Source organism: Capricornis sumatraensis, chromosome 18, assembly GCF_032405125.1.
Source record: "Capricornis sumatraensis isolate serow.1 chromosome 18, serow.2, whole genome shotgun sequence".
Classification (NCBI taxonomy): domain Eukaryota; kingdom Metazoa; phylum Chordata; class Mammalia; order Artiodactyla; family Bovidae; genus Capricornis; species Capricornis sumatraensis.
Window position 1 is genome coordinate 40,032,840 of NC_091086.1, and position 26,090 is coordinate 40,058,929.

Genomic DNA, 26,090 nt, shown 5'->3' on the forward strand with positions numbered 1-26,090 from the left:
CCTGAAAAACTGGGATAGATTTGATCCCCAGGGCTTAAAGAAGACACACCTGGTCTTCCTATGTGATACTGCATGGCCACAGTATCCACTGGAGGACGGCGAATGGTGGCCGGTTGGAGAGTCTCTTAAGCATAATACTGTTTTACAATTAGACCAGTTCTGTAAGAAACAAGGGAAGTGGGTAGAAGTAGCATATGTGTTGCCCTTTTTTTCTCTGTGAAATATGCCAGACTTATGTCCTAAGGGTGGCAACCCACTTCAGTACTCTTGCCTGGAAAATCCCAAGGATGGAGGAGCCGGCTGCCGTCCATGGGGTCGCTAGGAGTCAGACACAACTGAGTGACTTCACTTTTCACTTTCTTCACTTTTCACTTTCATGCATTGGAGAAGGAAATGGCAACCCACTCCAGTGTTCTTGCCTGGAGAATCCCAGGGACAGGGGGAGCCTGGTGGGCTGCTGTCTATGGGGTCGCACAGAGTCGGACACGACTGAAGTGACTTAGTAGTAGTAGTACCATATGTAAAATAGATAGCTAGAGATAGTTAGTGGCAAATTGCTGTGTAATACAGGGAGCTCAACCCAGTACTCTGTGACAACCTAGAAGGGTAGGATGAGTTAGAGGGTGAGAGGGAGGTTCAAGAGCGTAGGGACATATATATACTTATGTATGACAGAAGTCAACACTACATTGTAAAGCAGTTTTCCTCCAAATAAAAATAAATTTTAAAAAACTTAACAAGGGAAAAAAAAAGTTTCAGGATTACTGCTGATTGAAGTAATCATTTCCAAAGTCCAGATTTCCCACGGAATGTTTGTTCTGACAGTGCTCTAGGTGTTGTTAGATCTCTGGGACATGACCTTGTGTCAGCTAGCAAAGGGGAAAAAAGATTTGTTTGGATTATTCTATAAACCCTTTTCACTGTGAGTACCTATTGTTTCCTTAGCCATCTGCAGATTAACTCTCTGGATACCACAAACTGGATACCACAATCTTTGTTTAAGGTAAGTGACATAATGATTTCATTTGTGATTTTAAGATTTCAAAATTGTAGATCATGCTTCCAACAAACTTGTCCTTTCATGCGTGAAAATACATAACAGATTCCAGTCCTTTACTTCCTTTTAAAATAAGATGTAACTATTTTGCTTAAACCTCAAAAGAACCAAAAGGTTCATATTTCTCAAAGAAGTGTTCTTCCAGAGAGCTGCCTTGGTGAATCAAGTTTTTCTATGAGATAAACTACATTTAAAAGTAGAGCAAACATACCTTTTAGTCAAAGACTAGTCATGTGCCTGGGCTCCCCAGACAGCACCAGCAGAGGTGAATACGACTTCTTGAGCTTCTAGGGCATGCGCAGAAGGAAAAAATAAAAAATAAGAGAGTCAAGACATTTACAGGAAGATGGAAAGGAAGAACTTGAACTTAGGGTCAGACTAGAACACCCTCTGAACCTGTCAGGTAAGATGTGCTGAACGGCCTTAGGAACAAATCATTCATGTGAGTCAAGGACATGGGAAGGTGACAGATCAGAATAAATGGATTTCACTTATAATAGACTTCTCCAAACGTTCACATAGCCATCTTCAGTGGTTCAATGGAACCGCTCAGTTTTCGAGTTCGAAAGTGTGGGCAATGAGAAAACTTGCAGAGCTGCTGCTCTTCTACTATGCTACTGCAGTGGAAAATTTTTCTTAACTACATTTCTCTATTCACTGAAAATTCTTTTTGTTCCATGTTTATATGAAAATTGTGTGGTAATGGGCATAATGCCTGCATGAAATTTTAGATATCTCCAAAATGTCTAAAGATGTTAAAAATCGATAAATAAGGAATGCTTTGATATTAGATGCTGGGCTATGATAATAAAAAAATAAAAGAAATAATTATCTTTATTTGAATGAGAATTATTTTAACATAAGGCAATTTTTCCTTATAACAATAAAATGTCATAAAAGGAGAAGCTACTGATTAGCTATTTTATTAGCATCTCCTCAAATAAGAATCTTTGGCATTATCATCTTCATTTATAGCATTTTCCAAATTGTCTCAGAGTAGTATAGCCAAATATGAGATTAGCATATTTTATATGGATTCTGTTATTGCAGTTTTATGATAAGAGGAATAAAATCCACCTATACTTTTCAAGCTTTTGGAAGTTAAAACAGAGTGTCTGCTGAGAATTGAGAACTAGTAATCTCTTGGAATTCAATTTTTCCTGATCATTTACATGCTGATCCCACAAAATAAGAATTTATTTTCTTTACAACTGAATTATTCTGGAACATATCTATCTCCTCAAAATTTAATAAGAAAAAGATCAAATAAATAAACAACAGGAAAAACCCCTCTGTTTAGGTCTCCTTCCTTGCTGAAATGGTTCCTGCTTGAGAAGGTCCCAATTTGGGAGTGGGGAATGGGATGTGGTCTGTCTAGTGATTAATAAGAAGACTTCACATTGTTTAGAAGCCTCAAGGCCTTTGGCAGCTGGTAGAAAGCCAGTAGAAAATCATTCAGTCTCAGCTTGGGTCTGATGTGTAGTATATAAAACTCATACTATGTATTTGGTTTGAACCCAGCCTAATTTCTGGACACTCTTATCCCAAAGTCTATGGTTCAGTATTGCTGAAGAAAACCAGAAAAGGTGAGTTAAAAACCAGTGAACTAAAATTGGGCTACCTTCGTGGCTCAGGTGGTAAAGAATCTGCCTGCAATGTGGGAGACTTGAATTCCATCCCTGGATTGGGACAATCCCATGGAGAAGGGCATGAAAACCCACTCCAGTACTCTTGCCTAGAGAATCCCTGTGGAAGAGCCTGAAAGACTACAGTCCATGGGGTCACAAAGAGTCAGACATGACTGAGAGAACTAAATTTGGCAGGCAAGTGCAGCGGTCTTTAAAGGAGTCTCTTGTTTTATATGATTGAAACAGCCTATGGGTGTAGCAACTTACATGTATCCTATGGCTGATTCATGTTGATGTATGGCAGAAACCAGGTCAATACTGTAAAGTAACTATCCTCCAATTAAAAATAATTTTTTTAAAGTTTGAATAAAAATCATGAAAAGCATCTTCAGTTTCTGTCTACCAGTTCTGTCTCCTCAGACAGTGATAATGAATTCTGTTCCTTTATATTTCACTCACTGAATAGTCAAATAGGTGTCAATTCCATTTTAAATTAAAGGACATATTCAGCCACATGTCAGTGGATTTTGTTGCTTTTATACTAGCATTTTTCTCTGAGCTTGTAGGACAATTTGAAAATGTTTACTGACTGACATACTAAGTGATGTAAGTTAGAAAGACAAATGCCATATGATATGGGCAACATAAAATATGATACAAGTGAACTTATTTACAAGACAGACTCGAAGACATAGAAAGCAAATTTATGGTTACCCAAAGGGAAAATGGGTAGGAGAGGGATAAATTAGGAGTTTGGAGTTAGCAGATGCAAACTACTATATACAAAGGAAATAAACAAGATCCTACTGCATAGCACAGGGAACCATACATCCAGTTTATTTATATATGTATTTGGGCTTCCCTCATAGCTAAGTCTATAACTCTTGGCTAATCTCTAACCCTTGTGGCTCAGACGGTAAAGCGTCTGTCTACAATGCGGGAGACCTGGGTTCGATCCCTGGGTCGGAAGATTCCCTGGAGAAGGAAATGAAAAACCCACTCCAGTACTCTTGCCTACAAAATCCCATGGATGGAGGAGCCTGGTGCAGGCTACTGTCCATGGGGTTGCAAAGAAAGAGTCGGACACAACTGAGTAACTTCACTTTCTTTCTTTTTTTCATAGCTAAGTCAATAAAGAATCTGCTTGCAATGCAGGAGACCCAGGTTCTATTCCTGGGTTGGAAAGATCCTCTGAGTAGGAAATGGCATCTCACTCCAGTATTCTTGCCTGGAGAATCCCATGGACAGAAGAGCCTGGCAGGCTATAGTACATGGGGTTGTAAGAGTCAGATACAACTTAGTGTCTAAACCAGCACCAGCATATATATATATATATAACTGAATCACTTTGCTGTATACCGGAAGTTGTTGTTGTTCAATCCCTCAGTCATGTCTGGCTCTTGGTAATCCCATGGACTATACAGCATGCCAGGCTTCCCTGTCTTTCAGTGTCTCCCGGTTTGCTCAGACTCATGTCCATTGAGTCGATGATGTCATCCAATCATCTCATCCTCTGTTACCCTCTTCTCCCACCCTCAATCTTTCCCAGCATCAGGGTCTTTTCCAATGAGTCAGCTCTTCTCATCAAGTGGCCAAAGTATTGGAGCTTCAGCTTCAGCTGAATATTTATCAGTCCTTTCAATGAATATCAGGACTGATTTCCTTTAGGACTGACTAGTTGGCTCTCTTTGCAGTCCAAAGGATTCTCGAGAGTCTTCTTCAGCACCACAGTTCAAGAGCATCATTTCTTCAGCACTCAGCCTTCTTTATGGTACAACTCTCACATTGGTACCTGTCTACTGGAAAAACCATAGCTTTGACTAGATAGACATTTGTTGGCAAAGTAATGTCTCTGCTTTTTCACGCACTGTCTAGGTTAGTCACAGCTTTTCTTCCAAGGAGTAAGCATCTTTTAATTTCATGGCTTCAGTCACCATCCACAGTGACTTTGGAGCCCAAGAAAATAAAGCCTGTCACTGTTTCCTTTTTTTCCCGCCATCTATTTGCCGTGAGGCTAATGGGACCAGATGCCATGATCTTAGTTTTCTGAATGTTGAGCTTTAAGCCAGCTCTTTTATTCTCCTCTTTCACCTTCATCAAGAGGCTCTTTAGTTCCTCTTCATTTTCCGTCATTAGAGTGGTGTCACCTGCATATCTGAGGTTATTGATATTTCTCACAACAATCTTGATTCCAACTTTCAACTTGAGCTTCATCCAGCCTGGCATTTTGCATGATGTACTCTGCATAGAAGTTAGATAAACAGGGTGACAATATACAGCCTTGACATACTCCTTTCCCTATTTGGAACCAGTCTGTTGTTCCATGTCCAGTTCTAACTGTTGATTCTTAATCTACAGATAGGTTTCTCAGGAGGCAGGTAGGCTGGTATTCCCATCTCTTTAAGCATTTTCCACAGAGTTTGTTGTGATCCACATAGTCCATGGCTTTAGCATAGTCAATGAAGCAGAAGTGTATGTTTTTCTCGAATTCTCTTGCTTTTTCTATGATACAATGGATGTTGGCAATTTGATATCTGGTTCCTCTGCCTTTTCTAAATCCAGTTTGTACATCTGGAAGTTCTTGGTTCATGTACAGTTGAAGAGATGGAAATACCAGACCACCTGATCTGCCTCTTGAGAAATCTGTATGCAGGTCAGGAAGCAACAGTTAGAACTGGACATGGAACAACAGACTGGTTCCAAATAGGAAAAGGAGTACGTCAAGGCTGTATATTGTCATCCTGCTTATTTAACTTATATACAGAGTACATCATGAAAAACGCTGGGCTGGATGAAGCACAAGCTGGAATCAAGATTGCTGGGAGAAATATCAAAACCCTCAAATATGCAGATGACACCACCCTTATGGCAGAAAGTGAAGAGGAACTAAAAAGCCTCTTGATGAACGTGAAAGAGGAGAGTGAAAAAGTTGGCTTAAAGCTCAACATTCAGAAAACTAAGATCATGGCATCTGGTCCCATCACTTCATGGGAAACAGATGGGGAAACAGTGGAAACAGTGACAGACTTTATTTTCTTGTGCTCCAAAATCACTGAAGATGGTGACTGCAGCCATGAAATTAAAAGACATTTGCTCTTTAGAAGAAAAGCTATGGCCAACCTAGATAGCATATTAAAATGCAGAGACATGACTTTGCTAACAAAGGTCCATCTAATCAAAGCTATAGTTTTTCCAGTAGTCATGTATGAATGTGGGTATTGGACTATAAAGAAAGCTGAGCACCAAAGAATTGATGCTTTTGAACTGTGGTGTTGGAGAAGACTCTTGAGAGTCCCTTAGCCTGCAAGGAGATCCAACCAGTCCATCCTAAAGGAAATCAGTCCTGAATATTCATTGGAAGGACTGATGTTGAAGCTGAAACTCCAATAGTTGGGCCACCTGATATAAAGAACTTACTCATTTGACAAGACCCTGATACTGGGAAAAATTGAAGGCAGGAGGAGAAAGGGACAACAGAGGATGAGATGGTTGGATGGCATCACCAGCTCAATGGACATGAGTCTGGGTAAACTCTGGGAGTTGGTGATGGACAGGGAGGCCTGGCGTGCTGCGGTCCATGGGTTCACAAAGAATCAGACACGACTGAGCAACTGAACTGATACTGATAACTGTTGCCACTTAGCTTGGAGAATTTTGAGCATTACTTTGCTAGCATGTGACACGAGTGCAATCGTGTTGTAGTTTGAACATTCTTTGACATTGCTCTTCTTTGGAATTGGAATGAGAATTGGCCTTTTCCAGTCCTGTGGACACTGCTGAGTTTTCCAAATTTGCTGGCATATTGAGTGCATGTTTTGTTAGAGATACAAAAATCAAAATGGCAGTATTGGGGGGAAAGTATGGTTTTGCTAACTCCATTCATTCTCAAGGCTCCATAGCACATGGGCAACCACTGGTCCAAGTTTTCTCTGGCATTTAGCCACATCTGAGCAAACCCTCTTGTGCTCTAGGTGGTGAAGTTCCAAGCATGTAGATTAGTATTACTAGAAATCAAATGAAGGGATACATCTCAGCTAAGAATGTGGAATCTTGGGCTTACTTGTCATGTTGCTTCAACCTTATTGTACCTGCTAAAGCCTCAGCCTCACCATCCTTAAAATGAGGGAGTTTAACCTAAAGGTTTCAAAGACCCTTTCCAGCTCTAACTTCTCTGAGTCTAAAAGTAGAGATAATGGGACAATGAACTCTTGAGCAAGCTATTAATGCCAAGATGCCAGGAAACTAAACAGAGCTTCAGAAAGAAAGGTTCCAAAGTCCTTCCCCAGTCCCAGAAAGGTATGAAAAACTGAAAGGAAGTACTAGGTAATACTTGAGGGTATTGTCTGCACAAAATAAGTAATTATCTCAAAAAAGTGTAAGATCATATAAAAAATTCCATTTTGGAATGGAATGAGATACAAATATTTACTACACATTTTGTCTTGTAGCCTATCACTCACAGTTCAGAGAAACCTAACTAGTACTGGGATTTTGAACTATGGGAGTGTCCACCCTAAAAATCTTTTTAGAAATGGGATTTATACTCATAAGGCTGTGAATTTATATGTGTTGACTTAAGGAAGGCAAGATGTTTTCAAAGATCATATTTGAGAATGTAACTGAGAATGATTTGTTAAGTTTTACCCCATGAATGTTTAATATGTATTACATCATTTCTTTTCAGGATCTGGAGGCCCTCCAGGCATGGCCAGACAGTCCATCTTGTATTTTATCCTGCTGAGTGCTCTGATTAACAAGAGCCAAGCCTGTTTCTGTGATCATTACCCATGGGCTCAGTGGTCCAGCTGCTCAAAAACCTGCAATTCTGGAACCCAGACCAGAGAGAGGTGGGTGTGGGCTTTGTAGCTTTTCTTTGTGCCCTGGGAAACCTCAAGGACAGAATTAGCAAAATCAAAAAGTGCCACACTAAGCAATGGGAAAGAAAATATATCTGCAAGTATAATTTTTGCAGAGTAAAATCTGCAAACTTTTTTTTTTAATTTTAAAAAGAACTCATGAATTTGGGTGGAATTTGATGTCTTTTCCACATAAGGTTAAAGTGGAGTCTACTTTTGTTCTCTCCATAAAATTGAAGCATTTTAAAGAAATTCAATTAAGAATCTGTTCAATATTTTCAGTTGACTATTTAATTTACTTAGAATCACTACTTGGGCTTTTTTTTTTCAATCAGCACATAACTCTGCTTGCCTACAGTTAGTGAGTTAATTATAGAGAATTTTCTACTCATTAAACTGAGTCTAACAGGACCTCAATTGAGCAGCACTGCTAGCTATTAGCTCGATTGTTGGCATGGACAAGAAGGCAAGAAAACTGTGTTTTACTTGATAACATTTAAAAATTCAGTCTTTTCATTAATTCAGATTATTCCTCCCCCACAGTTTCTTTAAATCTGTTAGATATTTCTGTTCTATGAAGATGCTCACGTGACTTGGAAGAAAAAAGGCATATACTTAATGTATTTTTAACTGTTATAGAACATTTTAGAGATCTATTTTAGAAAACTATTTTTACATATGTAGTGTGAGTCTCATTAAAATCACCACCTGATGGCCTCAATAAACCATCCACTCTGGATGTAAGAACAGATTTGTTCATAATATTTCCCTACTCAAAAGTCCCTTAGTAGCTCACTGCTGCTGCTGCTGCTGCTAAGTCGCTCAGTCGTGCCCGACTCAGCGACCCCATGGACTGCAGCCTACCAGGCTCCTCGGTCCATGGGATTTTCCAGGCAAGAGTACTGGAGTAGCTCACTACTTACTACCAAATAAAGTACCATAATAAAAGCTCATCCCTCTCGATTATGCTCTTCTCGGGTCCATCCCACAAGCTCCTCCATGGACACGTCATACTCCTTCCCTGCTCATCTGTGCACAAGCTGTTTCCTCTGAACGCCCTTCCCTTTGTTGCCTGGAAAACTCACGTGCATTTTTCAAAATGTATCTCTCATGTCACTTTCTCCTTTCATCTTTAGCCACACAGAGCTCTGGCTCTATCTCAGTCATTGTACTTACCACACTGCATTGTCATCTTTTAAGCAACTGGCAGAAGCTTTCTTCTTTCTCTGTCTTCTAGTCCCTCCCAGGAATTCCAGCATGGCAGGCTTCACAGATGTGTAGCCTGTGCAGTCCACACAGGACCCCACTCTGAGCAGGCTGTGGTTTGGCCTCATGCTCTGCCTCCTCTCTTTGGAAATTCCTAAGAATTTATGAATGTGTTGCTGTTCAGTCGCTCAGTCATGACTGATTCTTTGCAACTCCATGAACAGTAGCCCGCCAGGTTTCCCTGTGCTTCACTATCTCCCAAAGTTTGCTCAGACTCATGTCCATGGAGTCAGTGATACCATTGAAACATCTCATCCTCTGCCATCCCCTTCTCCTCCTACCTTCAATCTTTCCCAGCATCAGGGTCTTTTCCAACAAGTTGGCTCTTCACATTTAGGTGGCCAAAGTATTGGAGCTTCACTTTCAGCCTCAGTCCTTCTAATGAATATTCAGGATTGATATCCTTTAGGATTGACTGGTTTGATCTCTTTGCAGTCCAAGGGACTCTTAAGGGTTCTCTAGCACCACAGTTTGAAAGCATCAATTCTTTGGTGCTTAGCCTTCTTTGAACATGTATTCCCCCTACTTTTATTTTGCACTGTGCCCCACAAATTATGGACCCAGTCCTGAGTTCCATTAAGTGGTAAAAACTGTACATATGGTGGACTGCTTGATTTTCCATGAAAACCTCTTTCCTTTTATTCACTGTAATTGATGCTCAATGAATATTTTTCTTATGGGGCTGGAGCCACAGTAAAGAGTCTCATTCTAAGCAGCTTTCTCCTCCTTATTATAGACGGATTGTTACAGATCAGTACTATTTTGAAAACTTTTGTGGCCAGCTTTGTACCAAGCAGGAGTCCAGAGAGTGTAACTGGCAAACTTGCCCTGTCAATTGCCGCCTGGGAGATTATGGACCCTGGTCAGACTGTGACCCTTGTGTTCAAAAACGGGTAAGTGAAATGTGGGTATATTCAGGAAATCAGAATCATAAATTCTTGAATTCCCTGACAAACTCCACAATCATAGAAATGATGAATTACTTTAATTTCTGGAAATAAATTGTCCCAGCTTCCACTGAGGGAAATATTTTAGGGGGAGGCAGGATTCATTTGACATGCTTTATTGGCATGTGAATACCAAAAAAGTTCTGCCTGCCACCCCCCAAACCCTGAGGATTGGTATTGCACTCACCCAGCTCTGATTTCCACTGCCTCTGCCCTGTGAGAGCTCACAAAGCAAAAACAGGTGCTAAAAAATGGGCAATTCAGTCCAAAGTTTAAAATCAGACAGAAATGAGGTACATTAATTAAAATGACTCCTTGCCCTTTCTTTTAACTGCCCCTGCTAAGGGAAAGTCCCTCGATTTGTTTATTGTTCCCAGCTGCAATATTTACCTACCTCAAGTGCGTTCCAGGTAGGGCACTGGCCCACGTGAATTCCAGTCAGGGTAGGTGTAAGCATTCAGACATTAGGGAAGTAAAGGAATTGACCCAGTACAAGGAAAGCACCCACTATCTCAGAGAGACAGTTTAGGTTCCTTTGCACACATCATCTTACTCAAACTTCACATCACATTGTTTTTCTACCCATTTTACAGATGAAGAAGTTATAGATCATTAGGGGTGAAGTAATTTACCCAAGCACACATCACTAATGAATAGAAAGCTACATATTGAACTTGGATTTTTCTGACTTTAAAGTCAGTACTTTTGAATCCTATTCTATCTTTCCCTGACTCTGATTTACTGCTGCTGCTGCTGCTAAGTCGCTTCAGTCGTGTCCAACTCTGTGCGACCCCATAGACGGCAGCCCATCAGGCTCCCCTGTCCCTGGGATTCTCCAGGCAAGAACACTGGAGTGGGTTGCCATTTCCTTCTCCAATGCATGAAAGTGAAAAGTGAAAGTGAAGTCGCTCAGTCGTGTCCGACTCCTAGTGACCCCATGGACTGCAGCCCACCTGGCTCCTCCACCCATGGGATTTTCCAGGCAAGAGTACTGGAGTGGGGTGCCATTACCTTCTCCACTTTGATTTACTACTGACAGTTTAAAACCTTTCAAAGTGTGGAAAATGTGCCAGCCTTGGTTTCCACAGTGACTTTCTCATACATAAGCCCGCCCCCATCAGTCCTTTCACATTTATCACTTCACACTATCTTTGAGGAATAAAAGGGCTACTGTTATGACCTGGAAGATTTATTGCACTCAGGACATGCTCAGTAAATATTTGTGCATTTGATTTTGATTCAATTTAGAATCCTATGATTTCAGAGTTAGAAATCTTAGGAAATTTGTTGTCCCACTTCCTCGTTTTACAGGTTGGAAAAATGAGACCCCAAAAGTATTGACTTCCCTAAGAAAACACAATAATGGAATTGGGGGAAAAAATCATTAGTAATTTAGGAAATGCCACTATAGGAAAAATCACTACTGTGACGGAGAAGCCCAGTTTTCTTAGACACTTTCTGGCTTTGACCCAGCCTCAGAGTTACTCACCTTTCTCTCCTTTCCTTTTAGTTTAAGGTTAGGTCCATCTTGCACCCCAGTCAGTTTGGAGGACAACCATGCACTGAACCTCTCATGACCTTTCAGCCATGCATTCCATCCAAGCTCTGCAAAATTGAAGAGACTGACTGCAAGAATAAATTCCGCTGTGACAGTGGTAATGCCTTTTGAAAAATGTTCAGTCTTCACTAAAAATGACTAAAGTTATTCCAATTGACTCCCAGTGAAAGTCATGATAGAAAAGTCCCACCATATTTTAAGCCTAGGGAGACAGGGATGTTATGCTACCAATTATGTACTATTCATGTGTAAAATTACAGCTTTCAGGCTATAATCATCTTGACCACTCACCTGATTCCTTTGCTCATCAAGTACAGGTTCCCAGGTTCCTACACTGTTATGAAACAGGAGGAAGAGAATGAGGAGGAGGAAATAGAGGAGGAAGCAGATACTTTTAAAAATGGGCTATTAATAAGCACAACTGAAATAAGCAATTGAAAAAGAGTGATGCATTTTAAAATTTTAATATAGTTTATTAAGATAAGGATGCTAATGCTAAGATATTATGTAAAGGGGATGGTTAGAGATGATGTAACAAATTTTCTGGTATGGTCCATTGAATGACTCCAAAGATAATCACAGAAGAGGAGACTGCAAATGATTTAAACAATGGCAACAATTCCCTTCAAGTTCAATTCTCATACAGATTCATACATTTTGATATTTAAGTATTGTTAGATTATAATCAAACCTTGAATATACTACTTAATCTATGTATTCTCTTGCTAATTAATAGCTTTCCAAAGCTCAGCATGTTGAACCATATAGGTCAGATCTGCAAACTTTTTCAGGAGAAGTCCAGGTGGTGAATATTTTAGGCTTTGCAGGCCATACAGTCTATGTAGCAACTATTCAGCTCTGGAATCGTGGCATCAAAGCTGCCACAATTTGGCAGTATACAATAAACAGTATATCAACAAATGAGCATGACTATGTTCCAATAGGATTTTATTTACAAGAGCAAGTAGCAGGTCAGTTTTTGTCCATGGGCCATAGTTCACTGATTTCTTGTATAAATAGTCAATTTTAGTTAAAATAAAATTAGAGTTCTGATTAATAAAATCCAAATTATTTGCATACTCTAAAATACACTGAAAAGTAGAACTAGACGGCAGATTTCGAATTTCCATAAACTGACCCCAGACTTGGGCATAATGTTTCTCTTCTCTTACTCTTTGCTTCCTGCCTTCAGCTTTACCAATCTTTTCTGAAAGTCAGACAGGAAGGCTGGTTCCAGGGTTTTCTCTCTGTACCTCATCCCCAAAACGGGATGTGAGGGTGAGACATGGGTAGGGAGATATACATTATGCCTATGTAAATAAGGGGCTTCCCAGGTGACCTTAGTGGTAAGGAAACCACCTCCCAATGCCTGAGACACAAGAGATGGGGGTTCGATTCCTGAGTGGGGAAGATCCCCTGGAGGAGCAAATGGCAACTCACTCCAGTATTCTTGCTGGGAAAATTCTATGGGCAGAGAAGACTGGCCAGCTACAGTCCATGCGGCCTCAAGGAGTCAGATATGACTGAGCAACTGAGCAACCAACAACCAACTGGAAGGTGAGAAGAGGCAAAAAGGACCTTCCCAGAGTTTTAGAGGGAGCACAGCCCTGCAGAAATCTTGTTTGGACTTCTGCACTCCAGAACTATGAGAGAAAAAGTTTCTGAATTTCTGTATATAAATAAGGTCATGTCACATATTGACAAAATAGAGAATATGAGAAAAACCTTGATGGCAATGGCTAAGGGGAATACAGACCTAAGCACTATATTCAGAATATTAAAAGTTTAGAACTGATGTACATCAATTTGAAGCTTGAAGGGTAGTTTCTAGAACAGATAACCAGGGAGAACTCTTATATTCAATAGATGATAAATCTATGAAATTCATTATGAAAGAGCTTATGTCAAAAATATCCACAAGTCTGAGAAGTCTTTAGATATGTCCATGTGCTATCAGTTCAAAATGAGTGATTTCAGGAAAGTTACTGGTATAGGCACAGCAATCTCTACTTCATCAGTAATACGTCCATAGCTGGTAATAGAAACTGAACCATTGAAATGCAGCTGTAATGGTTGATAAGCAGCTGCTACCCTGAGCTCTCTTAGTGACCTCTGCCCTACTGTCCAGATCCCTTCATCAGAAATTCCTAGATCTTCCCGCAGTCCAACCATTAACTAGTTAATCTCTGGTACAAACATGGGTACCATTCTGACTGGGTAATGCCATGGGCTCTTGGTTGTTGAATATTCCGCTGAAGATGATATACCACTGTACTCTCCTAAAAACATCCACTAATGCCACTCTCAAAGGAATAAAAGATTGGATGGACCATTATTTGTCTGACATATCAGGATGATGTAAGTCATCCTGACAAATATCAGGATGATATTTGGATCAGTTAACAACAGAAAAAATCTCTATCTTTCCTTTCTACTCTCGTGATTGCTCTTCAGAATCTCCCAAGGCGAATTGTATTTTTTTTTGTTTAGTTTTTAAAACAGTTTCCATGGGTGCACTGTGTCCCCCCATTCTGAACCCTCCTCCCATCCCCCTCCCCAGCCCACCCCTCTGGGTTGTCTCAGAGCACTGGCTTTGAGTGCCCTGCTTCATGTATCAAACTTGCACTGGTCATCTATTTCACATACGGTAATATACATGTTTCAGTGCTATTCTCTGAAATTATCCCTTTAATGTATACATGGACCTTTGAGAAGAACCTATGAGGCAAATCCCCATGCACTATGCGAACTCCTCTTGAAGTCCTAACTTTAACACAGAGATGAGAATTTGCAACTGGTTATAAAAGTAATATACCATGTAGTAACATAAATCAATTCAAGTAAATAGGAAAATCATATATAATTCTAAATGACTACATAATTCCAGGTGTAAATATATATATGCATGTGTTGGCTAAGGCATGCTGACTTCTGCAAATTCTGTACTATTGAAATGTCCCTTCACTTCTGCCATTCCTTCTTTAGTATAGGACATATTTGTGGCTTACAAATCTTTCCACTTCCTATTGCGTTGTGTTTCCATGACCTAGAACCTTTCTCAACTGTGTCCCATTAGTCCTATTTCACACTGCCACCCATTCCTAAACATCGCTCAAGAGAGGTCCTCTTGCTTTCATCCCTACCCTTGCTAATGTTGTTGTTGCTGTTTAGTCACTAAGTAGTGTCCAACTCTTTGCAACCCATGAACTATAGCCTGCCAGGCCCTTCTGTCTGTAGGATTTTCCCAGCAAGAATGCAGGAATGAGTTGCCATTTCCTTCTGCAGGGGATCTTGCTGACCCACAGATCAAACCTGAGTCTCCTGAATTAGCAGGTGAATTCTTTATCACTGAGCCACCAGGGAAGCCCACCCTTGTTAATAGAGACTCTATAATATCCCTAAAATTGTTAGCACAAGTCCACAGTGAAGTCAAACAAACCAAAATGTCAGAGTTTGGAACAGAGAAAGTTAACTGCAGAGCCATACAAGGAGATGGGTGGTTCAAGCCCTAAAAACCCCTGAGCTCCCTGAAACATTTCAGTAAAGCATTTTTAAAAGCCAGGTAAGGGAAGGGAGTCACAGGATATGTGATCAGCTCATGCACAGTTCTCTAACTGGCTGGTGATGAGGTAACAGGGTTGTGTCACTATCAGTCCTTAGGCTCCAGGAGGCCTGGGGCTATGTGTTCATGGTCATCAAGAGGTTAACATCTTCCATTTGGTGGGGGATGTTCACACCTGTGAAACAACTCAGGACATGTGCTTCAAAAGTATACACACACACACACACACATATACATATATATTCAGTAGGTACTTCAGAGAGGAGCTAAAGCAGAGGATATGAGAGAACGCCAGCTGGGAAAGCCCCACAGGGTCCTGCTCCATTACAGAAGTATCAAATGAGTAGACTTTCTTACATATCTGGTACCCTGATCACAAACCTAGGTTAATGAGAATTGTACCTTGCATGTGTATCTCTACCTCCATCTGATAAAATGGGAGTTTTAGTGTAAAATATAAAAAATCAGCTCTTGTTCAAATTTGTGAGTACTAGGTTCAAAACTTTTAAAAACTGTAAGATATGTCTTTTTTTTTTCTCCTTTAGGTAAAGCATCTCTATTTCAAACTAAATTAACCATTCTGCACTGCCCTAAGAAAAGCAAACAAGAAAAACTAGAGATGTGTTATTTTAAAAAACAGGGTGTCTTTCAGGTTATATCTTAGGACTGACAGGAATTTAATTCCCTCTATATTTTCAGTCTTGTGTGATTATGATGCTCGTACCTATAATAAATGTCTTGATATAAAATTTTGAATAATCAAAGGATGATTTAATTACTTGCATTACATTCCACCTTTCTTACTGATGATTCTTCAGCTCAGCTCAGTTGCTCAGTCGTGTCCGACTCTTTGTGACCCCCGTGGATTGCAGCATGCCAGGCTTCCCTGTCCATCACCAACTCCCAGAGCTTGTTCAAACTCATGTCTTGAGTCAGTGATGCCATCTAACCATCTCATCCTCTGTCGTCTCCTTCTCTTCCCACCTTCAATCTTTCCCAGCATCAGGGTCTTTTCCAATGCGCCAATTCTTCTCATCAGGTGGCCAAAGTATTGGAGTTTCAGCTTCAGCATCAGTCCTTCCAATGAATATTCAGGGCTGATTTTCTTTAGGATGGATCGGTTTGATCTCCTTGCAATGCAAGGGATTCCCAAGTCTTCTCCAACACCACAGTTCAACAGCATCAATTCTCTGGTCCTCAGCTTTCTTTATAGTCCAACTCTCACATCCAGATATCACTACTGGAAAAACCATAGGTTTGACTAGATGGGCCTTTGTTGGCAAAGTAATGTCTCTGCTTTTGAATATGCTGTCTAGGTTGGTCATAGCTTTTCTTCCAAGGAGCAAATGTCTTTTAATTTCATGGCTGCAGTCACCATCTGCAGTGATTTTGGAGTCCAAGAAAATAAAGTCAGTCACTGTTTCCATTGTTTCCCCAACTATTTGTCATGAAGTGATGGGACTGGATGCCATGATCTTAGTTTTTTGAATGTTGAGTTTTAAGCCAGCTTTTTCACTCTTCTCTTTCACTTTCATCAACAGGCTCTTTAGTACCTCTCACTTTCTGCCATAAGGGTGGTATCATCTGCATATCTGAGGTTATGGTTATTTCTCCTGGAAATCTTTATCCCAGCTTGTGCTTCATCCAGTCCGGCATTGTACATGATGTACTCTGCATATAAGTTAAATAAGCAGGGTGACAATATACAGCCTGGATGTACTCCTTTCCCTATTTGGAACCAGTCTGTTGTTTCATGTCCAGTTCTAACTGTTGCTTCTTGACCTGCATACAGATTTCTCAGGAGGCAGGTAAGGTGGTCTGGTATTCTCATCTCTTGAAGAATTTTCCAGTTTGTTGTGATCTACACAGTCACAGGCTTTGGCCTAATCAATAAAGCAGAAGTAGATGTTTTTTTCTGGAATTCTCTTGCTTTTTCTATCATCCATTAAGATTATTAACCCCCCAAAAGTTGAAACTAAGTGCTTTCTGGGGAACTCTTTATTAGTTAAAAAAAAAAATCAATTCAACAGAATATCTAATTTCCTTAAGCATTTCAGTTGATCAAAATAGTCATTCATAGCTGTACTGAAATGTTGACCACAATTTAAGATAGGTAATGAGATGTGTGTGTGTGCGTGAAGGTGCTCAGTCGCTCAGTCATGTCTGATTCGTTGCAACCCCATGGACTGAATAGCCCACCAGGCTCCTCTATCCATGGAATTTTCCAGATAAGATAGTCTTGAGTAAAACATTCAATCACTGTTGATGAGACTTGTACATAATGGTACAGATGCCAGCATTTCTGATTATACGCAAGAGACTGAGGAGCAGGAGACGGGCTATCTGTCATTGTAGAAAGAGTGTTTCAATTTCAGTAATATACAGGCACACACTGTTTCCTAGGATCATAATGAAATTCAGCAAGTTTTAAAAGAAAGAGAATTATCTGAGTTGGTACTGTTTTCTAAACTCACTCACACAAATTGCTATCTAACACTGTGGTATCCGGGCATTTAATGTGTCCAAAAAATAGATATAGTAAATTGTATGTAGTGAAATTCTTACTAATGGTAATTATAACAGTAATCATATATAGTGAGTATCTACAATAAAATATTTAATAACGTATAGTAAAGTGGGGGCTTCCCTGGTGACTCAGACAGTAAAGAATCTGCGTGCAATGCAAGAGACACAGGTTCTCTCCCTGGGTCAGGAATAACCACTGGAGAAAGGAATGGTAACCTGCTCCAGTATTCTTGCCTAGAAAGCTCCAGAGGAGCCTAGAGGGCTACAGTCCATGGAGTTGCAGAGTCAGATACAACTTAGTGACTTACACTTTCACTTTTTTTTTCACTTTTCAAAATAATTATATATAGTAAAATATACTGATAGTAAGTGTGCAATTTGATTTTGACAAATATATACACCCACGTAAACGACCCCCAATCAAGGTACAGAAAATCGCCATAAACCCCAAAAGTTCCTTGTTTCCTGTTTCTAGTTAATCCTTCTTGTTCTTGAACATGAGATAAAAGACTCAGATGGCATGACTCGTCTGTGTCCAGCTTCTTTCTCTCAATATAAAATTTTAGACATTAAGTCACATTGTTATGCGTACCAGTAGACATGTGTGTGTGAAATTACAGTTTTTTAAAAATAAAAGTAGTGACCTTGAGTCTATTATCCTAAATTAAAACAAAATTCTGAGCTTATTGTTAATTTTCTCCTACAGAACATGATTTCTGCAGCAAGCTCACTGTAGTGGGAATGGGATTCCAGAGTTATTTCTTTGATTTCAGACAATCAGCTCAAGAGTGACTAACTCTATCCAGACTCTTGCAATACTAAACAAGAAGAGAAAATATCAGTTTGTTATTCCATTTCCTTATTTCCCATCGAAAATAATGAAAACTGGCCCTCTACCTTCCCTTGAAATTTAAAGTAAACATGTTTCAAATCAATAAATACTCTGTTAAGTGACCATTTGTTGTCCATATTACTATTTCTTGACCAGGTCGCTGCATTGCCAGCAAGTTGGAATGCAATGGAGAAAATGATTGTGGAGACAATTCAGATGAAAGGAATTGTGGGAGAAAAAAACCAGTATGTTCACGGAGCTATAAACCCATCCCTAGTGTACAGCTGATGGGCATGGGGTATGTAACATCTTTTTATCGTTTGGGAAGTAAAATCATTTCAAAACCAGAGCTGGCAGCAGCGATGAAGCAGTGAGACCCACCGCTGTTCACATTCCTCGTTAACCTCTTACTCCTCCCACTAGTCCTATCTGTCTGATACTTGGCTGCCAGGCTTAATGATGAAAATAATTACTTTTAATTTTTAGCTATTTAATAAATTAAAATGATAATTTAAATTTAGCATTTTCACATTCAGTGTGTAGTAGACAATGCTATGAGTACTTCATAAACATAGCTTGTTTAAAGTCTTATGGCAGGTATTCTTTCCTTCCTGAGTTCCCTCAGGGCTCACCAGTTCACCATTGGTGGTAGCTGCAATTGCTGACATCCTTTGTTTACTGATATGGCAGGAAATATTCCACTTCTCAAATGGTGTTTAAGCATCATTCAATGACTGGTATTTTAAAAATCACCATTGAGCTTTGATCTTCTAAAACTTATTCACAATATTTCCCTATTACAATCCTATTTAAAAAAAAAAAAAAAAAACAAGCAGAAAAAGAAAAGAAAACAAGAGCTAAGCCTTAGTTGAAAGCATAAGAAAAACCAGTAAAGGTAATTTCTTGTACTCTCCTGTTCTCATGATAAATAATTCTCCCTTCAGTTTTTGGCCAGAAAGCAAATAGTATTATACAGGATTTTATTGCTTTGTAGTGAGATTTTTAAAGTCTTTACTTGTACTGCCCGACTTGCATAAAAAGGAACCTTGAGGCTCTAAAGACAAACAGCAACAGTTGCAAATACAACCTCATTTGATTAGAATGAAAACTAGCAGCTGTAGAACCAAACTCAAGGACAGCAGTAAAGTGCAACAGCCATTAATCTGGAAGTGAGGAGCCCTGTTCTAGATCTGAAAGTTGTTAGTCGCTCAGTTGTGTCCTGACTGTTTACAAGTCCACGGACTTTAGCCCGCCAGGCTCCTCCGTCCATGGTATTCTCCAGGCAAGAAACTGGAGTGGGTAGCCATTCCCTTCTCCAGGGAATCTTCCTGACCCAGGGATCGAATCCGGGTCTCCGGGATCGAAGGCAGATTCTTTACCGTCTGAGCCACCACCTACTTCTGCATTAATTCACAATATCATGACCAAGTAAGTGAACATCTCTCAGCTGTAATTTCCCCAGCTCTAAGTTAGATGGCTACAAACTGATTTGAGGTTGTGTTGCGCTTCATGGGGTCGCAAAGAGTCGGACACGACTGAGCGACTGAACTGAACTGAACGACTGAACTGAACTGAACTGAGAACTCCTAATTAAAAGTTATTTCAACAAGAGAGTTTCACAGCATCTTCTTATCAAGATACAGAAATGGTTTCCTTTTTTTCTTTTCTTTGGAAGAAAAACTCAGCCAAAACCTCCCACTGATAATCCCATTTTCCAATGTTCTGATTGATTCTGGGTAACATTACAAACTCACCTCTTGTTCAGTTGATCTAGACTCTCGGGTTACAGATGGGAAAGACCACGTGCTGTGTGTACTTTGGCAGAAGGACTATGTGGGACTCTGCCAGCCAGAGCTGCTGTCCCAAGGATTCTCAGAAATGAGCAAAACCCGCTGGCTCAGGGACAGCCAGTCCTCTCCTCGCCTCCCCAGGGATTGAGAGTTCTGAGAGCTGCTTACTGGAATCTCTAATTTTCTGGCCTTAAAATCGCTGCTTCTCTCCAACACATTTCTACCCAAAAAAAGAAGCTTCCTGAGTGACTGTCCTTCACTTTTAAATGGCATCTTTCCAATAAAGAATTTAATAAGACATTCCAACATTGCTACTTTGTCAACATCAGTCACCAGGTCTGAAATCTGAAGCAAGAACCAGGCAATAATAGTGTGCTGCTTGTGTTCTCTCAGGCTCAGAAAAGGTACAAATGCATACACACAGACGCACACACACACATAGAAATAAATACACAAACACACATGCATATTTATATACAGAAATTCTAATGAAATTCAAAAAGTTATAAAATATAACATTAAAGTCGAATAAGATAAAACACTTTAGAAACCTAACATAATAAAAGCCACAATGTGTTTGAGACACCAAAATATTTAAAATTAACTTAAATACCACAGAGGCGAGTAGAGAAAATAGTGCTAAAAACTGCTACGTAGCTGACTTCACTTCTAAAAGTCTCCTTTGGGTGCCCTAACAGGGCCACCTCCACAAAAGTCCTATCTTCAGCCTCTGCCAGCAGTGACTACCATCAGAGATTCCTCATGACCTGCGAGCCATTTCCCTCAAGCCCTTTCTTGTCAGTGATGAACTTATAAGTACACTGGATAAGGGCAGTATAAGATCATCAGTTGTTTTTTCCTCATTGACCCCTCTTAACTCAGAAAATGAGTCCTAAACACCTGTGTTAGCCATGTTAACTTAAGTACTTTGGAAAGTTTTTCCCAGACCAGCTCCTCTTACTTCCTCCCTCAAATGCCCACTTATATAAACTCAAATATGGATGAGAATTTGACTATGAGATATATCTTACAGGAAAGGTAAGAATCATTCTTTTTTATCAGTTTTACTGAGATTTGATTGACATGTGGGTTTTCCTGTTATGTACATCTTTTATTCTCACATCACTGCCACACCTCAACACTTTTGATGCCAGACATAGGCAGGGGGTTTCCCCCACCAAGCCATTGTCTGTGACCCCAGGTGACTGCCCCACAATTTAATTGAATTTTGACCTTAGCTACCTGAAGACAGTATTAGATCACCTAGGTTCAGGGCTCAGTCCTGCAAGACTGCCGTCGCTCCCCCAGAATGTCAGACACCGATTGCAAGTTCAGGTTCTCATATGTGCTCCTGTCACATCGAAGATTCCCATAAACTCCTCCTTGGGTTTGATTAATTTGCAAGAGCTACTCATAGAAGCCAGTAAAACAATTTACTTAAATTTACCAGTTTGCTATGAAAGAATATGATAAAGGATACAGATGAACACCCTGTTGGGAGAGACAGGTACGGCAAGGATGCAGAAGAGGCATGAGCTTCCATGCCTTGCTTAGGTTCCACTCACCTGCACCTCCGTGTGCTCACCGACCTGGAAGCTCTCTGAACCCCATACTTTTGGGATGTTTATGGAGTCTTCATTACATAGGCGTAATCAGTCATTACCCCTGTTTTCAGCCCCTTTCCCCTCTCTGGAGAATGGAAGATAGAGCTAAAAAGTCTAAGCTTTGAATCATGGCAGGATCTTTTTTGTGACCAGTACCCATCTGGGAGCCCACAAAGAATCACCTCATTGGAACAAAAGACACTTTTATCACTCAAGAAATTCCAAGGTGTTAGCAGCCTTGTGTCAAAAACTGAGGTCAAAGACCAAATATTAGAAAAAAAAAAAAGATGCTCTTAGTGCTCTTACTACATAAATTACACGGGTTTTGGGAGCTCTGTGCCAAGAAATGGGCAGCAGACGCCATTATGGGTATTTTCTATGACCTCATCATTGGTTTCCCTGGTGGCTCAGTGGTAAAGAATCCACCTGCAAGGCAGGGGACGCAGGAAATGTGGGTTCAATCCCTGGGTTGAGAAGATCCCTTGGAGGAGGGCATGGTAACCCACTCCACTATTCTTGCCTGGAGAATTCCATGCAAAGAGGAGCCTGGTGGGTTACAGTCTACAGCGTCACAAAGAGTCAGACATGACTGAAGCAACTAAGCGTGCACGCATTATCTCATCATATGTGATTCAGCAATACTAAATTTTTGACAAAAAACTTTTTTTTAAAGAATTAATTTAACAGATATTAATATCTATAAGAACTTGGAAAACAATTAGCATTCTGGAGAAGTTCTTATCTACCACAAAACAGTTTCTTAAATACTTGATTTGTACTAAGCTAATTAATCTGTCTGTGCTTCAATTTCCTCATTTGTAAAATGGGTATAATAATTGTACCTATATCACATGGTTGTCATAAATATTAATTAAATATAATATTAATATCAAATACAGATCAAACAGTACTAGACACAGTAAACATTATGTAAGCATTTGTTAAACAGATTTCAAATATCATTATAGTTATTAGGAAAAACTAATGATAGATTACAATTCTATTAAAATATTGCTGTTACTATTTCATTATTAGCTCTTTATAAGAATTCTTTTACTATATGATAGTAAAGACAGTGGACCCAGAATGGCATAAATTATGTAGTAATTTATTTCATAATCTGCTTCCAAAGTTTGTGTTGGTTTTGTAAGTCCTGAAATAATTATAAACCTAAATTTTATTTCATAATGAAAGGTTGGAACAATTTAATAAGTGGAATAGAGAGAACCTAACAGATGAACACCCTTTTGGGAGAGATAGGTATGGCAAGGATGTGGAAAGGGCATGAGCTTCCATGCCTTGCTTAGGTACCACTTACCTGCACCTCCGTGTGCTCACCGACCTGGACGCTCTCTGACTTCCAGACCTTTTTGGATACCTCTCCATAAACTGGAAAACATGGACTTTCCTTCAAGCCATTTGTCAAGAGACAAAACATGCCTAAGAGAAGAATTTCTTTCATATAAATACAATAAATGTTAAAGACTGCTTTACATCTATTGAATTCTTAACAATTACTCTGTTTCTAGGTTTCATTTCCTGGCAGGAGAGCCCAGAGGAGAAGTCCTTGATAACTCTTTCACTGGAGGAGTGTGTAGAACTGTCAAAAGCAGTAGAGCGAGTAATCCATACCGTGTTGCGGCCAATCTAGAAAATGTCAGCTTCGAGGTACGACAACCTATCTTGAGGGCATTCCAAATGCCAAAGGTGATTATAAGCTAAATTTCAATGAAAAGAGAGTCATGAAGGAAGGGACAGAATAAGAAGGTAATGAGCATTCTTCATCACTATCATGTGCTGACATTTATTCCTTCCACAGCTCAGTAATGTCAGTGTTTTCATCCTCAATTCCCAGATGGAAAACAAGGAAACTAATTTGCCCAAAGTTAAGCATCTGTCAAGTAGTTGGGTTCAAGATTTAAGCACAACTTTTCCAAATTCCAGAGTCCATGCCTTCTCCCATGAACAAATAGCTATACTAGATCCCCACTCAGATAAATGACTTGGTATATTCAGAATCTTCTACCATAGTTCTCTCAGATAACCACAAAATTTAGACATAAAGCACATCTTAAAAATCCAGATGAATTTAAGCATAATGGGGTAATTCTACTTACCTTCTACCCCATTTTACTAGTTGGTTTGGTTTTCTTTTCATTTTTCTGAGTCATAAGGAGCAGTGTGTTATATATTCTTAGAATCTAGCCCAGTGCCTTATACATGATAAGTACTCCATACTTGCCGAACTAAAGTAAACAGTTTGTTTCTTCTCGTTTATGATAAGGCAAACAGGAAAGACAGGACTTTAATTTTTGTATCCATGCATACAAATTTGACATGCTAGAGAGAATTTCAGAAAATCTAATGATTTCTGAGACCACTTTTCAGATAATATGCATTCAGCAAATCATTCGATCCTTTAAAAAAAAAGATTATATTCATATAAATACAGTCATTTTCCAATTTGACAAACTCGACTTAAAAACCATCTAATACATATTAACGGATGTGGAGAAATATCCTTGGAATCCAACTGTCAAGTTCAAACTCCTCTGGGGAGACTTACCTTGGGAAGTCCCACCTCTGCCTGGAAGTAAATGTGACAAGAGTAACAAGTGACCCTGAGCAGGTAAAGAAAATACTCACTCTCTCGCCACAGATCCAGAAGATGCTAACCCCAGAGGATTCACTACCGCCAAGGGAGGTAGAGAAGGTCTTGCTGGAATGCTGAAAAAGAACTCAGAAGAGACATATTTCCAAAGAAAAGATAGCATCAAAAATTCTGTCAATGATGGAAGATGTATTCTATTCTTAAGATGTAGGCTTTGTAGGAGCTAAAACCCAAACGTTTATATAAATTATTGTTACGTTGAAGAAAGGTTTCTAGCTCCTAAACAACCAATCCATTAACTTACTTTCAAAATAAATAACTCCCCCCCAAAAAAATACTGCCTATACTCTCAGCAAGCATCTCTTTTATACAGTTTTACAAGTAAAAAATCTTGGCTCAACACATGATAGTAAAATATGGGCAGAGTTAACACTTTACGCTTAAGTAATACTATGAGTTTTACTCAAGTGCCATAACAACCTTCCCAGAAAGAGAAATTTATTTTGTGTTCCTCTTATTAATAATAGGATATTTAAGATAATTGAAGTTAGAAACCTTCTCAGAGTAATGCAGCAGGTAAATGGCACAGTGGAATGAGAATTTGTGCCAGATGAGACCTTGATAATAAAGTATGAAGAAAGATATTAATGACTCTGCAACAAGTGCCAGGTCTGAGTACCTGTCATAAACTCTCATTTAAAAGGTATCACCTGTGAAGTTCACCAATGATGTGCTAGAGTCAGCTTTTCCAGCTTACAAAAGCCAACTGTTAAATTTTTAAGACTTTTGTAAGCTGATTATTAAACATGACCATTATTAGATATTAAATATATGATCTTAAATTAAGATTAAATAAAGATATTAAATTTAAATAAAGATATTAAAAACACATGATAATTACTCAAAATATATCACTTCTCAATTATTTTGGCACATTTGACCATGAATCTATGCTCTTGAAGCTACTTGCATTTATTGTATCATAAAAGTACTATGTAATAATTCGCAGGACACAACACTTAACCATCAATGCCAATTGGCAGTCCTTGCTAATTGTTAAAAACCATTAGCTTCCCCACCCCCCCTTCCCCCCCCAAAAATAATAATTTGCTACTGTGCATCTTTTTCCAAGTTTGAATTCAAGAGTATCACATAGGTAGTTAGCTTGAAATCAGCATAGTAGGAATATATACAGCAAGAGAAAGGCCAATGCTGTAGTATTAAATCACAGGGTTTTTTGTTGTTTATTTCCCCCCCCTCAGACAATTGGTTTTTAAACATTTACCCGCAGAATACTGGATCTACCCAAGTAACTTAGTAACCCAAGCCTGCATGCCAAGTTTCATCAGGAAATAACAGCCTGAAATTCCTCATTCAGAAGAAAGTATATTCTTTTCATTATCCATGTAGTTCTGAAACTCGTTCAACCTTAAGAAGCTACCTGAGTTGGTCTCTATCTATATGTCATTGGGCTATAGATAATATTCAACCGCTGAGGAAGGTTTGAAAATGACCAGAGCCGAGGTCACTTACTTTCCTTACAGTAGCTCACTTTCCACTGACCCCTGTTAGCAAGCTATTACTTTGTTCATGCCATTAACAGGCATCTGTGCAAATCTAAGCTATTCCTCACTGAAAACAGCAGAGGAAGAGAAATTCAGCAGGCATCTGACTTCCATTCTTCTATAGTATCAGAGCATATTGAGACAATGGAATTCATGAGCTGGCTGGTACACAAAGATTAGAGAAGGTTGCTGAATGGAAGGCAGTTGGACAGGAAGTCAGAATGGAAGACGGTAGGAAGAATCTTGCCCCTCAGGGATCTCCCAAGTGCTAAATGCAGAGCTCTGTCA

General features: G+C 39.5%; 1 protein-coding gene across 1 annotated transcript in view; it reads left to right on the forward strand.

The window, feature by feature from the left end:
• The first annotated feature begins 870 nt into the window (after nucleotides 1-870).
• Nucleotides 871-26,090, forward strand: part of C6 (complement C6) — a 73,078-nt gene continuing 47,858 nt past the window's right edge. The window contains exons 1-6 of the mRNA XM_068990434.1: nucleotides 871-1,003; nucleotides 7,370-7,532; nucleotides 9,544-9,700; nucleotides 11,265-11,409; nucleotides 18,389-18,530; nucleotides 23,156-23,294. Of these exons, the coding sequence (XP_068846535.1) occupies nucleotides 7,390-7,532; nucleotides 9,544-9,700; nucleotides 11,265-11,409; nucleotides 18,389-18,530; nucleotides 23,156-23,294 (726 nt within the window). The 5' untranslated portion in view covers nucleotides 871-1,003; nucleotides 7,370-7,389. The remainder of the gene's footprint in view (nucleotides 1,004-7,369; nucleotides 7,533-9,543; nucleotides 9,701-11,264; nucleotides 11,410-18,388; nucleotides 18,531-23,155; nucleotides 23,295-26,090) is intronic.